The sequence below is a fragment of the Cydia strobilella genome, chromosome 8, assembly GCF_947568885.1.
Source record: "Cydia strobilella chromosome 8, ilCydStro3.1, whole genome shotgun sequence".
Lineage (NCBI taxonomy): Eukaryota > Metazoa > Arthropoda > Insecta > Lepidoptera > Tortricidae > Cydia > Cydia strobilella.
In genome coordinates, this window is record NC_086048.1 from 20,250,547 (window position 1) to 20,271,893 (window position 21,347).

A 21,347-nucleotide genomic window follows, 5' to 3' on the forward strand; every position below is an offset into this window, starting at 1 on the left:
ATTATTTTAGTATGTGGGTATTTTTGCATTTTGTAATTTTTCCTCAGTCACCCGTTGACCACGAACGCTGTAAAGAGTTCGAAACGTCGGGATGTATTATAAATTCAATATACGCGATATAATCCGTTTTCATAGTTTTATTTCATGTTTTTATAAATTTTAAAGAAAATTGTTATCATTTTATACACCGTGTCGTGAAAAAGGCACTGGCCCTTCAGGAAACCAAAAGAGGACCAGGGCGCCGGCCTGCTACTTGGTGGTCCAAAGGATTTAGAACGAGCCCAATTAAATCCACAGACAACCCAGGACAGACGGTCCTGGCGCATGAGAACGAGGAGAGCCGACCCCAAATAATGGGATAAAGGCAAAGACGAAGAAGAAGAATTTTATACACCGTGTAAAATGTGATCCTAATTACCGAACCGAACCGAACCAGAATATTTTTTTTATAAGTGCTAAAATTACACGTGTAACGCAGAAAAAGTTGTTTTACTGCAAATTGTAAATACAAACTAAAACAAACACGTACACATAAAACTAAAGAAAAACACTAAAAATAACTAGAAAATACACATTATCTATACTAAACTTAAACCCCCATTCCGACCCCCACCCCGTCCAAACGTGCCAAATATACTTGCGGCATTGCCGCGCTGGATAACAAGCGAAAATGCTTATGCAGTGTTTAAATTATTTATTTAATTTTAAATTGTTTTTTAATTTGACACAATAATAACATTATCAATATTATCATAAATATTACAGGAAAAATATAAGCACACCTCTATCTTGAAAAAAAAAGTACTGTACCTACAGTTTTCGTTTTTATATTTAGGCAGGTACTAATTTTTTCAATTTGTCAAGCATTCGTTTTTGTCACGATTTTTTTTATATTGGAAATGAAACTATTGAAGATGCGACTTTCAAACCGGCAAAACGCGGTTTCAGACCTCAGATTGAACAATAGGGTTACGTATGAAATATTATTTGATATTTTCCAGTCGCTTTTCAGCACGTTATGCTAAACTATAATTAAAAATGTCACAGAAAGATATCTACGCATTATATGCACAAACGTACAATAAAACCATTGTTTCTGATAACATGCAGTTTTGCCCCCCAAGTACTGCGAAATGGCGCCGCCACAAAGAATACCGAAAAGAGGGGACGCAGAGAGGGATGATAAACTTAGGGTGCCCAGGCAATGCACATCCCGTGAACTACGTCTCATAGACTCCGCATTGTAAAGCGTTTTATTTTGCGCATTTTAATTTGGTAACATTCACCATATTAAACAAGCTGAGTGCGCTGTGAAAATAAAGTCGACGCCGGAGAGCTCATCGCGTAGTCAGTCAAAAGTAGCGGATAAGACTACGCATGAAAAGTATCTACTTACATATTTCATTCTCAAACAGCTTAATAAAAAGAGATAATATATGTAAAACAATAAACTGTACCAAATTTAATACTTTTAAATGCGAACTCTAGAGAATTATATTAATAATAAAAACTATATTAAAATTATATTATTAATTATATTTGGAAGAGTACTTCAGGGTAGCTGATACTAAACTTCTGGCACGTTGTTTCAATTCTTACTTTTGATGCTGACTGTACGATGATGTATTTTTTTTTTAATTGTATTTTTTTTTTATATTCAAAAATCAAAATCAAAAATCAAAATTTATTTATTTGTAAACATAGGTTAAATATAGTTCTTATACAATAATTTATATTTCACTATGTTTTGCCATTTGGCATACAAATATAGCCAAGAAGAGATGGAGCATGCACTAATTATAACAGATGTCAAACGAAAGTAATATGTTAAATGTCAAACAAAATAAGAGTGTACTAAATTGAAAATTAAATTAATTGAATTATAAACTAAGAGTGTACTTAAAACTAAAACAACTTAAATTCAAAATATGTCGAGTAAATATTCCATTATCGAATAGTATGCTTTTTGTACCAAAAAGTCATACAGGCATTTCTTAAATTCAGTTACATTATCTATTGCAATAATATGTTTTGGCAACTTATTGTATAGGTATATTTTGGGTGCCATCCCAAAGATACTTTTAGCAAGCAAAGCCGAGTTCACGGATTGGATGTAATTTTTTTCGCATCTGCGAGCACTTTTAAACATTGAAAATTGATCGATGTTATTTTTAATGTAAACCGCAGTTTCAAAAATGTATAGACATGGCAGGGTTAGTATATTGAACCTAATGAAATGTGGTTTACAGGTTTCCATTAATTGTAATCTACAAACTGATCTTAAACATTTTTTTTGCGCCTTAAAAGCAGCCTCGCGATCAGTGGAATTTCCCCAGAACATGACGCCATATTTCAGTGTTGATGTAACGTATGCATGGTAGGCAATCAGTAAAGCAGACTCGTTGACACTTTTACTTAGATTATACAATGCATAAGAAAATCTGCTAAGCTTATTGCATACAATTTCAATTTGATTTTTCCACGTCAACTTATGGTCTAAACTTAATCCTAAAAATTTTGTTATGTCCGTTTCATCAATAATGTTATCTTTATATGTCACAGTTAGATCGGGCAATTTGTCTAGTCTTTGTTTAAAATTCATATTTTTTGTTTTAGTCAAATTAATGCGTAAATTGTTTCTGTTTAGCCATTCTATTACTGTTCCAAGTGTCTTGTTTATGTCAATTTGTAATGCATGTGGGTCTGAATCTGAGAATACAATTGTACAGTCATCTGCAAAGAGGACCATGGGGTGATCTATAGCTAGTGGCAAGTCATTGATATAGATAATAAAAAGCAATGGGCCAAGTACACTGCCTTGAGGCACGCCAAATTTTATTTCTTTGAAATCAGATGACACAAGCTGCTCTGTTTTTGATTTTGTACATATCTTATTAATTGTTACTATCTGCCTACGTCCAGTTAAATACGATTTTAGAAGTTCATTGACATTGCCGCGTACGCCATAATTATATAACTTATTTTATCAAATTTACAACTTACTTACTAAACATTTATATTCTCGCCAAACTGTTCCGTTTGATGGCGATTTGCATCAGTACGAATACCTGAACATTGTAAACGGAATTGAGGACGAAACTGAATTGAGCGCCTAATATTATGTGTCGTGACTGTGAGTAGTGAATCGTTACAAAATGCACCATCTAATCGGTAAATGCCCTATGGTATAATCGTAAAAGTATTTACTAAATGCATATAATAAAACCTAGGTGGCCCCAGGTGGGTATGTCCCCTAGACTTTAAGCTTCGATGCGAGACTTTAGAGAGAAATAGCTTTTTAATTTCAAATTCAAGATGACGGAAATGAGTGGACTTATTTTTTGAAGTGGTTTGATTACCTACCTTTTGTACAAAGGCACCCTAATTTACACTGGGGTTATAAAAAATAATAATAACTGAGTTCTTCGTTATTTTTCATGTTGACTAAAATACGTTAAACTAAGAAATAATAGGCAATAATTATTTTTTCGCATCTGTTAGTACAGTACGCAGTATACCTAATATTTATACGTTTTTAGGGTTCCGTACCCAAAGGGTAAAAACGGGACCCTATTACTAAGACTCCGCTGTTCGTCTGTCCATCTGTCTGTCACCAGGCTGTATCTCATGAACCGTCATAGCTAGACAGTTGAAATTTTCACAGATGATATATTTATGTTGCCGCTATAACAACAAATACTAAAAAGTACGGAACCCTCGGTGCGCGAGTCCGACTTTTTTGCCGGCCGGTTTTTTTTGTAGTATAAAGCAAGCTGGGGGCCTTGCCAAGATAGCAATCATTGATATAAAACGCCAAGCAAAACTTTAATAATGTATAGCAATAGTCCCGTGACTTTTTGTAGCATCAGATCTGTGGTCCCGAATGTCCCGATACATTTTAATTAAAATAGGGTTAAGACTTCGTTCAGGACACATTCCTCTAAAGAAGTTCGCTTTTATGATGAAAAAAGAGCCATCCCCGAACTGCGAAGCTTGCAATATTGTGGAGGATGTTCAACATATACTGGTGGAATGTGTACGGAACGAAGGTAAAAGACAATTGTTGATGAAGTCACTAAATATTAATAGGTTAGATGTAGGCGCTTTTCAAAGCATCTTGGCGGCACCAATCTCAGAAGAGGCAAAGGAGATATATTTATTTGTGTATAATTATATTAGTCAGTATACTACTACAGGCCGTAGATGAGTGTAATTTAGATTAAGGTACGATGGGACTGGCGTAATCTTAAGATTAAAAGTCCCTAAACAAATACATGAATAAAAAAAAATAAAAATAAAAATTTAACTTTTTGTCAGGCGTTTGTCGATGTACAGTCGCCATTAGATATATCTGAGCGGTCAAGGTGCTCACAAATATCTGAACACGCCTCTATTGTCAAGGCGTTAGAGCGCGTGTTCAGATATTGTGAACACCTTGGCCGCTCCGATATATCTGATGGCGACTGTACGATTGTCATATTGGCTAGGCACCCATTTATTGTCGAATAAAGCAAAGTAAAAAATACAGCAGCGACACAAAAATATAAAAGTCCACCAAGCTCCGAAAGTTCCAGGCCACAAAGCGTTGCCACTCGTAGGGCCCATTCATTAGACCGCCCCACATGTGAAGGGCGCCTGACCTACTACCGTCTAAAACCAAGGTTTTTAGAACTATTTTTAGTAATACTGTTTCGTTTTGTTACACATGATTTCGTTCATATTCGATCGGCTTGTTTTATTAAATTTCAGTTGTTATCAGATAAGTGAATGATGTTGTAACCAATATTTAATGAAAATCAATGGAAAGCATGAAAAATTACGTTTTTCTTGTAGCAGTGTTTTGAACTGGCAACTTTACATTGATATTAAAGCCTTTCCAGCGCTATCAAGTGTAAAAAAAACCGGCCAAGTGCGAGTCGGACTCACACACGAAGGGTTCCGTACCATTAACTATAAAAACGGTCACCCATCCAAGTACTGACCCCGCCCGACGTTGCTTAACTTCGGTCAAAAATCACGTTTGTTGTATGGGAGCCCCACTTAAATCTCTATTTTATTCTGTTTTTAGTATTTGTTGTTATAGCGGCAACCGAAATACATCATCTGTGAAAATTTCAGCTGTCTAGCTATCACAGATCACGAGATACGGCCTGGTGACAGACGGACAGCGGAGTCTTAGTAATAGGGTCCCGTTTTTACCCTTTGGGTACGGAACCCTAAAAAACGGGAAAAAGGGGAATGTTCCCAACCAACCACGAGGCCATGGGAAGGAGCCGCTGGAACATCCACGTAAATTCACTTATCAATGTGCTGCCGATGTTCATTGTATTGATACAGTGTTCATTTCATCAATATATAAAGCGGGATCGGAGCGCCTATCTATGCAGATAGATTGATAGCGCATCACCGTACGTAAGTCTCCTGCTAAGTTTTACTTCAAGTATAATTCGCCCATGGGTACATTTGTCAATGCCAATAATGCTGTCGGTGTGAACTAAGTGTTGTAACCCTATGTTCCATCTGGTAGATATCATATTTATACGATATATAAATTACTAGCTTTTGCCCCCGACTTCGTCTGCGTGGACTTAGTAACAGCAGCTAAAGTAAGTATAGCGCCTGGAAAAATTCTCATAGCAATCATTTAATTTAAGCATATTATGCACACAAATTAGCAGGCACTTCAATAATTATTTCAATTCCACCCAGCTTTTTACTTTCTTAAGGGATGATTTTCAGGATAAAAACTATCCTATGTCCTTCTCAGGGACTCAACCTATCTCTATGCCAAATTTCATCAAAATCGATTCAGCTGTTTAAGCGTGAAGAGGGAACACACACACACAAGGACAGACAGACAGACTTTCGCATTTATAATATTAGTATGGATAGTATGGATTTAGAGGCACATACCTTTATGAGCAACAGCTGGTCGGAGAGCGCGCGCTCGCCGCCGCACGCCGGGAATGAACCCAGGTACTGAAACAAAATACCAAATTTATCATTAAAGTATTTTTTAATACAGTTGCTCAAAAAGTGCTACTTTACGTAGCTGTTTAGCGTGCGGAAAGTTGGTTTTCGCGAACTAGTGCTTTTTACTTTTCAAATTTTTTTAAATTTATACTTGTTCCAATACATGACTAGTTATTGATGAGTGTTAATATTAGTTTCCTTTAAACGTCGTAATCAACATAAAAACCTACTGTTAATGTAAGAATACGAAAAAATACATATTTTATAATTTAATTACTTACCTCATCATCATTATAACATGTTTATTTTTTAATATTGAATATGGAAAAACCGTTCTTAATAAGTTGTCTGAATGTAACGGAATAGCTGTCGAAACGCCTGTCAAATAAGAGGCGTTTTAAATTTCCAAAGTTTTTATTCCTTACTTGTTGTTTGTATTATTTTTTCGCAACTGTATTAAAAAACGTCGGTCGATACACGTGCGGAAATGTTCCTACGGCTCATGGCAAGATATCTCGGTACTCGTAATGACATACTTTCCGCACTAGCATCGAAATGTACTATTAGATATTAGGTATTTTTATAGGAAAGTCACTATTGCTACCTTAAAATGAGAGGAGCCAATCGATGGGCCGACATTAGTTTAGTTTACTGTACGTTTTATTCGGCGCGTTTTTGACACGGACAGTTGGACATAATATATCTTACTTTTGCGAACTGCAAGATAAATTTGTGGGTCATACTAAACAACAATTACTATAGAACCAACCCAGAAATTGCTAACTACACAGTTACTTGATGTGTTTCTTGTTTTCTTTGGAAAAGCTAATTTCACTATTTCATTGTTGGTCTTATGAAAGTTGTTCAGTGTGTGACATGTCATTGTTTACACAGTTAACTAACCATTTGTATACCTACCTTATTGCTAATATATAACGTCGAGTGTTATTGTTAATTATTAATATAGTTATTCTCGTCCCAGGATGTTCGCAGGGCATGTACCTATTACTAAAGGGTCGGTTTAAAACATGTGCAAAACATCATGATATATTTACTAGATATTTTATAACATAATAAAACCAAGCAGTTTTTAATAACTGCAGAAATTAAGATTTCAATTGCACTTTATACTACTCATTATGAACTAGATAAATTCAAATAAGCCTACGTAGGTAATCCAATTAACATTGGCTTCAATAGCTTAGATTACTAGCTTAAAGAATGAGTGAAAGAAGGCTAACAAAGAGAGTGTATAAGGGAGAGGTAGAAACGGGAGTTGGAAGGGGCAGACCTCGGCAGACTTTCTCTGATCAGATCGGGGAAATCCTGAAGAAAGGCCAGGTCAAGAGCACCCTAAACCGGCGAGCGTGTATGAGGAATGTTATGAAAGTGAAGGAAGCGAAAGAGGTATGTCAGGATCGTAGCAAGTGGAAATCCGTGGTCTCTGCCTACCCCTCCGGGAAATAGGCGTGATTATATGTATGTATGTATGTATGTTCAATAGCTTAAAACCGCAGTTTATTAATAATACGATGCCAATAAACAGAAAAATTGCCATACAAACAGCAATCGTGACAACTTTATGTTTAAGTTGAATATAATATGTAGCAGATACTAAGCATATGAAAGGTTAAAGTTCATTAAAGCGTAACAATAACATATGTTCAATTAGGTGTATCGAATCGGCATCGACAGCCCCTGAGATCGCGTCACATGTCTTACGTACAATAACCACTAATTAAGCTACCCTATGAGGGCTACTTTGTGCTCTGTGAGGGAACATACCCCACAATGATGTTCTTTTCAAACGTTTATAGGGTGCAAGTGAGTCGAATTTATTTATTCGTATGGCATTATGATTCATGAGTCGTTCTACAATTATGTTTATGAATTTACAAATTAATGTCTAGGTATAATTTGGTGGAACCATCGTGGCGAAAGGATTAGCCGCTCGATAAATGAATACCGAACGTTGCCCGGGGTACGCCAGACGCTGTGTTACTGCTCCGTAGCCCCTCAGCTCAATGTACCTGCGGCACAGCAACGCAAACAATGGCACATCTACTGGTGTGCCCCGCATGCCCACATCACTGCTCGGAGCTGGATCTGAGGGACGCGACAGCCAGGGCTGTCAATACGGCTGCCTACTGGGCATCCATCGTATGAAAAGGAACCTCGACACGAAAAGAAGAAGAATAATGTCTAGGTTCTTCACCCATTGGGCTGCGTTATCACTAAACGCTATTAAGTCCAGAGGGTCACCAGGGTACATTCGTTTTGGGCACTCGTGAATTATATGGTGGATAGATTGTATAGGCGCTCCGCAATCGCATTCCGGTGAGTTTTTCCACCCACACCTAAACATGAAATCGCCAGATCGACCATGCCCTGTGCTAAATTTATTAAGCTGGCACCATTCCCATCTTGGGGCCGAGAAGCCTTTGGGCCTTTCAGTGGGATTGTAGTCGCTGTAGGCTGCAGGCAGGTTGGAATTTCATTCCTCTATCCATTTATCTCGGACGTTGAAGTTGTCCTTCATTAGCTCCTGTGCCGTTCTGTAATAGGCTGGCAGTTCTGGATTTTTTAAAATTTTGGTAGCTTCGTTTAATAGGGCTTGCTGCCTTCTGAGGTGTGGTGGAGGTATGTGGCTCAGAGTTGGCAGCCACTGGATTGGGGTCCACTGTATGGTTCCAGATATGCAGCGCATGGCTTTCCGCAGTTGAACATCTACCTTCTCCACGTGGACACTATTAAGCCATACGGGTGCACAGTATTCCCCAGCAGAGTAAACCAAGCTGAGACCTGTAGTCCGGAGTACATCTGCAGTAGCTCCCCATGTTGTTCTGGTCAGCTTATGCAGGATATTGTTGCGGGTCCCGAGCTTTTTGCTTAGCTTACCATACACACACAACACATACCTATTTGTTGTTTTAGTACTGAAATATTAAGAACATTTTGGTGAATCACGTATCCACAAGGTTGGCACAAACTACCTACGTCATGTCAGTTTTTAAGTCATTATTCGACCATTTTGTTATACCGTTTTATTTTATAACAACGTATGTTGCTAGTTTCTATGCTAAATAACGAGATGATTGATTGATGATGATTGTACCAATAAATAAATAAATAAATCAATCAATCAATGCAATATGCAACATACGGTACGGAAAACCTTTCCCGTTCGACTCTCTAGCTATCACAATACGTTTTTAGACGTAGGAACTAATGGACATTGTGTACAAAATTAACTACGAGCATTCACGGAACCCACTAGGGAACTAAAATTGAATTGGATTGAGGTGAGGGAAAAATTGTTTATAGGTCTGTCTAAATGGACACGGTTGCTAAAATTACAATTGTTTTGTTGGCCCCTTTAATTCTCCGGTAGAATAGTAAGTATATGTATGCCAATTTGATTAAGGGGTGTAGTTTGAGGGGTTGGTCAAACGTATTTAAAATATATGTTAAACTTGCAAGTAAAGCCGCTTGTCAAATAAATCTATATATAATAGGTAGACATATACACTTATCATTCTGATAAAAGTGATAAAAGCAAAATATTGACCCGATTTCGTTTTTCTTTGTAAGAAATCCTCTATTTTCAAAGATGCCTAAAATGTATGTATCTCTCGTATTCCGCGGACGCTACATAGCGTCAGCTGAAAAGTTACCTCTAACTCCCACGGACTAGAAAATATCAGGAAAGTTAAAAGCCCGGAAGGGCTCCAGGAGTCCGAGGACTTACAGGTTTTAACTTGGGGCTCGAGGGTATAACAACGAATATTATTAACGCCTTACTTACCAAAATATCAACATAAGCTAATCAACTTGTTTTTCGCTAGCGGTGGAATACATGACACCAACATACATAGACACAAAGACTACCCAGAGTCCAAAGAAAATATATATTTTCCTTTTCCTTAAACTATATTAAGTAGCAACAGTAAGCCCGAGGTTGTAGGATGACATACGAACGCCACCACAATGCGACCGCAAGTTCGCGGTCCGGTTACACCCACGCTTTTGTAAAGAAAAGGGCTAGTTATTGCACATTCACACCAAAACAAGTCATAGATAATATAATAATATGGCCGCTTTGTTTATCAGGATCAGATCAAAATCTAAAGGAAAACGCCCGTCGCATTTGGAACGTAGCGGAAATCGTGTCTTAGGTTGGTATCTGTCCAAATTCTTAGTCCAATGTATGGATGGTAAAGAAAGGATCGGAATCTCTTATGGCAGAATTGTTGTAAAAGTGACCGCGTTAAGCTTTAAATAACAGTTCCTAATCTCTCCGGTGGCGCTAGTTAGGCTCTGGGACATGAGTATAACTTGAACCATATAAGGCAACAAATAATCCGACCAAATTACGTAGGTTGTTTTTGGTAGTATTTCGGTGTATGGTGGCGCCGCCTAATTACTGTTTTTTGATGGACACTTTTTATACATAGAGATTTGGCTCCTTTATACAGTCTCCATGGTCCAATGTGTATTTGTCCTACATTTTGCTTAATAAGGGAGTGAGACGCAATGACATTGAACCATGAAATTAGACAAGTATATAATACCAAATAATACCATCATTACAATAAGACGTGAATGTAACAGTTGTATTTTAATTTTCCTGCCCATGCAACACACGGTATTTAATTAAAGGCGGTAAAAATATCTACCAATAAAATTAAACACCTATAATAATATGCAATCTAAAATAGTTGCTGTATTTTTTTTTTGTTACTTTGTAACGTGTATTAATCGAATCATTTATATTTAGCAAGCCAGACTATTCTACAACGACATCTGTCTGTTGGTGGCGAAACTACGAAAACGAGAAGCTCGCGCGTGCAGCAGTGTTGTTACTAACCAAGAGTTCAACAAGGTACTGGAAAATTCTTAGAGATGTCGCTAGGCTACTCTTCTTTAAGAGTACTCGTAATGTTTTACCAAGTTTTACTGTACCTGCGCAAGTTAAACAAAGTTAAAACTTCCGCTTTGTTGAACTTAGTAATTTATTAGTAGCAATTTTAAAATTAGATCTGCTACGTTTATTTAGTCTTCACGAGTTTCAATTTTAGAAGCAGAAGTTGAACTTGAGCGTTCTATTAAGTTTTTTGCAACTTTGATACTTTTCGCCGAGTTCGGTACGCCTCGTAGAACTTTACATTTATCCATTATATCTTACTTGTACGCTCACTACAGCAATTGCAAATGGCGACTTAGGGCTAAGTGCGGCTTGAAAACCGGAAACTTCGAATTCGATTCAAACTCCGGGTCATACCAAAATTTTGAATAACTTTGAAAGGTATAATTAAATGTAAGACAACAGCTACCCTCAGAGGCAATTATAAAAATCACTGACCGGTAAAAATTCCTTTTTCCGAGCCTGTCTAGGATCTCATGCCGGGTCTGCAACAACCAAACTACTGCTTCGGAATGGATAAGAATGCAAACGATAAATAAGACTGTCATTTCACGGCACGGTCACATTACACGGCAGCAGGTGACAATCCCAATGGTATATCTGATAATAATAGATCATAGTTTAACTGACTGTATTAAAAAAAAGTTAAGAATAGTTATTTGTGCAACAAGAGAGGAAAGTTGGTTTTTCTTGCGAGTGTTTATTTTGAGTCCCGAGAAAGCGAAAGATTCTAAGGTAGAATCTTAAGCGTAGCGAGGGACTCAAAAACACGAGATGTAAAATAACTTTGCTCTCGTGTTGCACACATAATTTTTCACCTCAGTAGTGAGAAAGGTTAAAATTTATTTCGAATTACACAGAATAAACAGAAAAAAAATGTAATAAAAGTATGAAGTGGCAGTTCATGGTGAGGAAAGTAGGCTTGTTCGAGCTGCTGAGGTGATAAAAATATTTTCGTACAATTTAAAAGGAATTCATGTTAGCAATTCTGTTTACATATTGTGCTGGCCAGCTGTAATAAATAGGGTCTGCAAATATTTTCTCAGATAAATAAAACCCGGGTGCGGTCGGTGCAGACTCAAGAGGGTTACCACCCTATTAAATACCTCGCGCGCCTCACGAGCCTCCGAGCACACCCGTTTAAGTAATACCATAGAGTAACTTATACTAGAGCGGTACTGTCATAGTAAATTTTGTAACCCCAGTAAATTCACTGCCATCTGTCGACACACTTTAAAACTAAAAATAAATATATATAAAAATACGATAAAATGTATTTAAATATGGATAAATGTTTTTTTTTTATTTGCATTAATTATTTTTATGATTTTGACCCATGTTCTTTCACTGATATGCGTTAAAATTATAAATAACAAACGAAACCGTCAACGCCCTCTATACGAGTGTAGGCCAAAACTAGTGGCGTCCTCTGATCGAGAATCAAATTTTCGTGATTTTCAAGGCACGTTTTTTCCTTAGACTGTATCCATATATTACGGAGTTATATCTATCTTTGGCGCAAACGAATATTCGAAAGTAGATAAATGAGCAAATATTTGTGTAGTAATAGTGTGTAGTGCCTTAATTAAAGCCGATTGAATTTTGTATGAAAATCGAACCACCTTAAATCTTTAATGTTTAGAGCACCAGGAGTAGTAATGAAGGATTATCAATCACGGCAAAAGAGATTCCAAGACAAGGAGAGTCTTAACTTAAAAATCTAAGCCAATAAATACTTGAAAACTAAACTATAACGTAGATTTAGATTTAGATAATCGCGTTACTGGCCTGAATTATCTGTCATTTTGACTTATGTATTTGTAAGAAAGGGATAAAACATAATTTAACTAAATTAGGCCCTTAAAGTTTTATGAATAAGAGGGTTAGAGTTATAAAAATAAATATCATTTGAGTGATTTCCTTTCACAACACCACTTAAAATCGCTTTGAAACAATTTGTCAAAATGACATTTTAATATAATTTGTTGTAATGTCAGTTGGTCGAATATAAGAGCTGTCTTCATAACGTCCTATTACTGCAAATACCGCGATTAAGTAACTTTTTGACGAAATCGTTTTTCCTGGACTTTAAGATTTATTGAGGCACGAGACGACATATCAAAACCTTCTAATGTGAAGGCGGAGCAGGAATCCTGTATTGAAGATATTTTTACTGACGGTCGCTCAAGAGTCAAGATCCACCTCTCTGTACTGAAATCACCAGTATTTGTTTGTACCTTTTACTGTCTCCTTCATGTTGCCAACCAGTGGATTGCTTCGCTAAATTATTATCTTGTTTGTTGCTTATCATGCTTAACTAACTTCATAATATGAATAAGCAAAGCACGACGGAAGTGCACATGGCCTTGTTGTAACCACAACAAGACCTTTGTTGTGTGGACGAGTAGCCGGAGTGGCGAAAACTAGTTTGTATTCGCGATACTTACCAAACAACCGTTTCGTAAATCTAATATTACAGTAAATATGTGCCATTTTCAACCAAGAGGGTACTTATTGTCGCTTGTCAGTAAGGCGCTATTTCCATATAGCTTCAATTGGAAATCAACCTTATCGACGAGCGACAATGTGGTACCTTTTGATTGAAACATCACCTATTATGATCCTATAGACAAGCCCCAGCTCGCCCACGCGCCACGCTTCTAATGAAGTTGATTTAGATATCACTGGCATATATCAATGGCAGCTCAGATAGAGTTAGACCAAGAAAAGTTTGCAACGATTTTGATAGCACACGCAGTGCAAGGTGCAAGTGTTATTTTAAACGTCAATCTTCTATCAAATTATGATGTATAAATAAAACGTGCGTGTGCTATCATAAGCGTTGCAGATTTTTCTTGGTCTCACCCTATCAATTTATCTAATTCACAAATGGCTGGGGTAGAAAGATTAAAATTGGTTTATCAACGGCTGTTACAGCCGCTGTACTTCATGGGAGAGTACAAAACATACAAAAACTCATGTTCAGTCACATGTCACATCTAAGACAATGTAGCGGAGAGTTACCGAAAACATGGAACAGTTCTCAGAAAAAAAAATACAAGAAATAAAGGAAACCTTCGTTTTGAAACTGGAAAATTTCGATTCCCATACAAATATGTGAAAAGTTTCCAGAATTATTTTGTGTGAATTTTAAAAGTTACTTTAAGGTGTGCTTGCACATTCGTAGTCACATCTAGTACTTTAGAGGGGGTTCTCTACACTGGTTTCCCTAAGCTCAGTAAAGAAGGGAATCGCGGGCTAGTAGTTAATGAGATTAGGTGTATGCCCGCGGCGGCGCCACTTCAAAGGCGGATAGTTGCAACATCCCGCGCGCGTCGACCACAGCAGACAGCAAGCGACACAGTACAAAATCATTAATCAGTAGAACAATCTTGAAAAATCGCCATTTGGCTTTTCTAGGGAAGTCATTGTGAGTAGTGTGAATGTCAAAGGGCGATGAAAAAAATATTGCTGTATGCGATCAGTATGATTCAAGATACAATGTTTTGTATCATACTTTTTATAATAGGAATAATAAATAATTTTTAAGAAAAAAAAACCGACTTCAATGGGGGATGCCGCTGAAAGTTCACTTATTGTTGATGGTGCACTCTTAGATTCCAGACAATGAAATGAAAAAGACAGCGTCTTTTGCCTAATAATGTAGAAAATAAGGTAAAACCACCCACTTTTCTAGTAGCATTTCGTTTCTTTAAGGGTCGCAGTTCTAACCTAACCTGACCTACTTTTCTGATAGCATTTCGTTTCTGTAAGGGTCACAGCTCTAACCTAACCTACTTTTCTAATAGCAGTTCTGTTCTGTGAGAATCGCAGTTCAAAACCCAACCACCCACCTAACCCACTTTTCTAGTAGCATTTCCGGGTCCGGATCAGAGTCCGGGTCCGTGTCCGGCTGTCCGGGTCCAAGTTTGGGTCAGAGTGGGGTCCATGTTCAGACCCGGGTCCGGGTCCGAGTCTGGGTCCAAAATTAGGCCTGGGTCCATAAGGAAGAGAACAAATCGCCAAACGTGAACTATGTGTCATTGAAGAGTTCCATTCTGATCATTATCAGCAGTTTCCATTTCATCAAATGTCACTTTTTTAAATGTAAATGCTGGATTTGTTGATAAAAAAACAAATATCACTATATGTATGCCTTTCACATTTGAGGAGTTCCCTCGGTTCCTCGTGGGTCTCATCATCAGAACTCGAGCTAGACAAAAATATGTCTTAAAAACTAAAGTTGCTTAACAAACATAAAGTAGAGGACAAATCGCCAAACGTGAACTATGCGTCATTGAAGAGTTCCGTTCTGATCATCATCAGCAGTTCCACTTCATCAAATGTCACTTTTTAAAATGGAAGTGCTGGATTTGTTTATAAAAATACAAAAATCACTATATGTATGCCTTTCACATTTGAGGAGTTCCCTCGATTCCTCATGGATCCCATCATCAGAACTCGAGCTTGACAAAATGTTTCTTGAAAACCTAACTTGCTTAACTAACATAACGAAGAGGACAAATCGCCAAACGTGAACTATGCGTCATTGAAGAGTTCCGTTCTGATCATCATCAGCAGTTCCACTTCATCAAATGTCACTTTTTAAAATGAATAAAATGAAAGTGCTGGATTTTTTTATAAAAATACAAAAATCACTATATGTATGCCTTTCACATTTGAGGAGTTCCCTCGATTCCTCATGGATCCCATCATCAGAACTCGAGCTTGACAAAAATGTTTCTTGAAAACCTAACTTGCTTAACAAACATAACGAAGAGGACAAATCGCCAAACGTGAACTATGCGTCACTATGTATGCCTTTAACATTTCAGGAGTTCCCTCGATTCCTCATGGATCCCATCATCAGAACTCGAGCTAGACAAAAATATGTCTTAAAAACAACTTTAGTTTGCCTTTCACATTTGAGGAGTTCCCTCGATTCCTCATGGATCCCATCATCAGAACTCGAGCTTGACAAAATGTTTCTTGAAAACCTAACTTGCTTAACAAACATAAAGTAGAGGACAAATCGCCAAACGTGAACTATGCGTCATTGAAGAGTTCCGTTCTGATCATCATCAGCAGTTCCACTTCATCAAATGTCACTTTTTAAAATGGAAGTGCTGGATTTGTTTATAAAAATACAAAAATCACTATATGTATGCCTTTCACATTTGAGGAGTTCCCTCGATTCCTCATGGATCCCATCATCAGAACTCGAGCTTGACAAAAATGTTTCTTGAAAACCTAACTTGCTTAACAAACATAACGAAGAGGACAAATCGCCAAACGTGAACTATGCGTCAATATGTATGCCTTTAACATTTGAGGAGTTCCCTCGATTCCTCATGGATCCCATCATCAGAACTGCTTTTTGACAAAAACGGGACCAATCTGTATGTATATACTTACAATCAAAAAAAGAATTTTCAAAATCGGTCCAGAAATGACGGAGTTATGGAGTAACAAACATTTAAAAAAAAAAAAAAAAAAAAAAAAAAAAAAAAAAAAAAAAAAAAAAAAAAAAAACATACAACCGAACTGAGAACCTCCTCCTTTGAAATCTTGAAGTCGGTTAAAAACAACATTGTAGTGTACAGCAAAGCTACTTATTTCCGGTGAGACTGTAAGGAACTGCGACCTCTGGTACCTACCTATTACTTTTGCACCAGCGGCACACCATTAATCATAACTTTGTGATCAGCAAAGCACAAAATCGGGCAAAACCAGTCGATTTCTAGTACCTACATATTGATTGTTTTTTGTTTATATACCTACCTATAGATCGAAATTAATAATCGGGACCTAATTTCCTTAACTATCTAGGGCACGAGTGCCCCCACCAAGACGAGCCAAGCGAAGCGAAGGGAAGCGAAGCGAACCTACCTTTTCTCGAAGCGCTTCGGCGTTTTTTGAACCCTCATAACTTGATCATATTAATATGTTTAATATGTCTGTGTCTCACGGAAGTTTTGTTAGTAAAACCTCATAACTTGGGTTTGGGTTATACCAGTTAAACAACATTCTCGAGACATGATGTCAATTGTAGACTTATTAAACATAGAACGTTTTAATTACATAGCTTTTATACTTTAGATTTTATTGATATCTAAAAAAACCCCGATTTCGTCACTGACTCACTCATTCACTCACTCACTCACTCACCAAAATAATATAATGATCATCAAAACTCCTGGGGTAAGTCCTAGAAAGCTCAAATTTGGTATGTTAGTATTGGTACACAAACAAAAAAAAATCTAAACCTTGGAATTTTTACCCCTCCAACTCCTTAAACTAGGGGATGAAAGTTTGTATGAGACTTCCGCAAATTTTGATGCTAGGGGTTGAAAATGTATATAGGGACTCCTTGTTATAAATAATAAAATACGTATTAAATTTTCAGGATTTTTAGTAAATCACCCCCCATCCTTTAAATTATATAGAGGATTGATTGTTATAAGCAACTTACAAAAATAAGTCATATCCCATTAAAAACATTTTCATGTAAAATGTTGCCAAGACGAAACTATAAGGCTCGCACTGTCAAAAAGTTTTCAGAGCTCACGTAGAGCCAAGCTTCTAACTTACTCTACAAGCCCTAATTCACAAACTCTACACCTTAGTCAAAATATGTGGCTTGGCCGTTTCGCTACCGTCACATGGGCGTAAGGTGAAAAATGTATTCACTGTTCATTATTTTTTTGTTATAGGTTCCTACAATAATTAAAGTAACGAAGTTCAGTTTTACTCCTTCCCCTACGGTTGATATCTGCCACTGTTGTACCGACCCTAGCCTGAACTTACTGAAATTGCGTTACAAGTTGCGTCGGACATGAAACAACTTTATTCAAAGCTGTCCTACTGTTATTATCTGCCACTGTGTCGAGCATGAAGTTACTGAAATTGCGTTACAAGTTGCGTCGGACATGAAACAACTTTATTCAAAGCTGTCCTACTATTATTATCTGCCACTGTGTCGAGCCTGAACTTACTGAAATTGCGTTACAAGTTGCGTCGGACATGAAACAACTTTATTCAAAGCTGTCCTACTGTTATTATCTGCCACTGTGTTGAGCATGAAGTTACTGAAATTGCGTTACAAGTTGCGTCGGACATGAAACAACTTATTCAAAGCTGTCCTACTGTTATTATCTGCCACTGTGTTGAGCATGAAGTTACTGAAATTGCGTTACAAGTTGTGCGTCCGGACATGGGCTCCACAAATTAATTACACTACAAGTTTTATTCAAAGCGCTTCTGTTGAAAGAATTTTCCTGCGGAATTATATAAGCTTATTAAACTTGTGGAGCTCTTGCTTTTTAAATAGCATGGCTTTTACTTTCTTTAAACTAATAATGAGCGACGGAAACTAGGTTATGGAAAATAGGCTAACGTAACCTAACCTAAATCTGTCATTTTGGTATTTGTGCGTGCTTGTTAGAAAAGGACAACAAAATTTTGCTAGGTTTTAGTAATTAGCACCAACCACCAAAGTTAAAAATATTTCCCTTCAACCGGCGCGCGTTTGAAAGCTCACAATCTACTAGAATACTCAGTCACTTTCAAACTAACTAAACCGGCTCTGCTTCAGAAATGAAATTGAACATTCCGTTGTGCATAATTTGTAGTAAACAGCAAATATTGGCGAGTAACGGTGTTATAAGTGGTGTGACCTTACCCAAGACGGGTATGTTCCCGTTACCTAATGTACACGGTAAAGGTACCGTTCAGAGTCAGAATATAACTAGCATTACTGCTGCTGTCTTGAATGACAGTGGCCTTGTGTAAGTTCGGCTCCAGGTTCGTGCAAGATAACATTCTGCTGAAATTGTCCAGTAGGCGAATTATGATGGATTTATCCATGTTATTAATACGACACGTGTTTTTTTTTAACACAACCGACTGAAAGAGACGGGCACTATCTTTATCACGCCGTCACTTAGACAAATACGACCAAAATCCACATCCACATCTCTTCTTATTACATCCAGTAAGGTAATAAGGCACGACAACACTAGTTATGATTGATTCTCGGGTGTGTGTGACGCCGATTGACGACGTTGGTTCCGGTTCTCATGTCGCGCTCCGTTGCGCCTCCAATACGGTACAGTATCATGTCCGTACAGGTAGGGTAACCCAGTGGCACATCACTAGTTATGATTGATTCTCGGGTGTGTGTGACGCCGATTGACGACGTTGGTTCCGGTTCTCATATCGCGCTCCGCTGCGCCCCGGCGCTGCCTTATTTACAATATGGTGTTTCGTAGAGTCACCTACAATAATATCTTGCACATGTAAGCGCGCAAAAATATATAACACGCTCTTAAGTCTACAATAAATATACAGGGTTGGGCAGATTAAGTGTATTAGTATAAAATAGCCATAAAATTAAAAAAAAAACTTGTATTTATAAATAACTTCACGCATTCTACCATAGAATAAGTTGCACGCGGCACGCACTACCTCATCTGTTATATATCGTCCCATATCGTGACCAATCGATGCTTGAATGAATTTAAATTTATAGCATATGACCCTGAAACACGTTCTGAATATAATAGTCTTGGTCTTTTTACTCCACGATCCATGAACAGCAGTGTTAGTTTGCCCATATAGATGATATGGCACCCCATACCATGACGGCAAACGCATTGAAACCGCTGTACGGCTAATTTGTCTACTGGAATATCTCCCAATGAAATACCGTAAACACGGTCATTTTGTTGATTATGGCTATCTTGCAATTGAAACATGTTTTTGTCGAAATAAATAATTTCATCGCCCTCATGCCAAGCTAGCAAGTCCCTGCATTTTTTCACTGTAGATTCTTTCTGGGCATCTGTTCCTCCATGTTTTCTTTTTGTTTTTTGTAGACCTTCAATCCAAGATCCAAGATCATGTCATAATATACGACTCATTGGTCGTCGAGATTGTTGGGATTGTTTTGTATTTTTGTATTGCAAGTCTACTATATTTAATAATATTATACTTATTCACACAATCATCACACGTCGTCTCGATTTTTACACAAAATAACAATGTTTTATTAAGGGGCCACCTGAGGTTTTCATCGATTTTTGACAAGTTTTGAATCGTATCTCCTACTTTTGCACTACATATAGAATTATAAGACAAGCGGCTATCGGTTCTTCAATCTTTTATCTCCATTTTTGTCTACCGGATTGTGAAAAAAATGAATACTTATTTATTTATGATTGTTTTAAACATTGTCTAAAAAAACACTTTTTTCGTATCTCGATTGCTGTGAAAGATCTTACTTATACGAAATCTACATATTTGGGTTCGTTTTAGACGTCTCTAAAAATTTGTCTAAGGTTTTAATTTTAAACTAATTAACACAAAAGTTATGGCCAGAAAACCAGTTTTTTGGCCTAAAATTGTTGAACTTTGATGCCAAATATTTCGAAAACAATGAACTTTGAAGTAAATATGGGATACTATATTGCTAAAATCCGTTGCTGTTAATATGATAAGCTACAAAAAACATTAGAAAACTAAGGGATTCAAATCGAAGGTCATTGGGGCATGGGATCCCCTTAAAGAATGTCCCTTGTTGTTGTGTTGTTTTTAATACCTCCTTCAAAAAGGTTTTACATTAACACGATGTCAACCCACAATTCAATTCGCTTATACCAAATTGTCATAAATTTTGTAAAGCGATAAAGTTGGCAAATACTACTAAGTACTACTTATCTACAAATTACAAAACGCAGACATCTTGCGAAAGTGTCCAAATTACACTCCAATCCGATAAGCCCGGACATACTTAACTCGCAGTTCCAAATTGGAACCAGCCCAGAGTTTCAGCTACTTACTACCTCGACTTAACTCTTGCAAATCCCACCTTATTACCAGGTGATAATGCAGGTTTTGGCTTAGCATAGTTGAATGCAAATCAAACTCACAACTGGGTCTGTCAAGGGTTTGATTCATATCTCCGCTATTGTTTTGTCAGCTCTTAATCGAAGTTATTGAAGTGTAGTTTGTTCAAATCTAGCCTAGGCTTAATCTGCTAGGCTGAGGGATTTGTTAGAAATGTTAGAATAACAGTATTTGTAAAGGCTTGGGAATTGAAATAATAATGGGTGAACTAGTGACATTGTTATATGGATAGAATAACTGAATATTATGTACATAAAGTTTGCTGATTGAAAATAGATGGTAGGTACTAATGTTATAAAAATGTAATGTATATGTGTGTATTTTATTTTTAAAATTGATGACTTCTGCCAATGAGTTTCTTGAAATTTATGTACGAATTAGCTATTTACGGATTTTAGGAAACCGTTTCAATAAGTTTTAGTTTCCCATCTGGGTTAGAAGCTCAGATGGCAGTGGCCTGTTTAAAAACTTTTGTCTGTGCTGTGCTGATTCTGCAATAAAGTCATAGCGAAATTCCGAGATAAGAATATGATGAGGGATTTCA

At 37.1% G+C, this 21,347-nt stretch overlaps 1 protein-coding gene across 2 annotated transcripts in view; it reads right to left on the reverse strand.

The window, feature by feature from the left end:
* The window catches only part of LOC134743756 (EGFR adapter protein-like), a 146,917-nt gene that overhangs the window by 113,436 nt on the left and 12,134 nt on the right, over positions 1-21,347 (reverse strand). For both annotated transcript variants that reach the window (XM_063677400.1, XM_063677399.1), the window contains exon 2: positions 5,914-5,979. In XM_063677400.1, the coding sequence (XP_063533470.1) occupies positions 5,914-5,979 (66 nt within the window). The remainder of the gene's footprint in view (positions 1-5,913; positions 5,980-21,347) is intronic.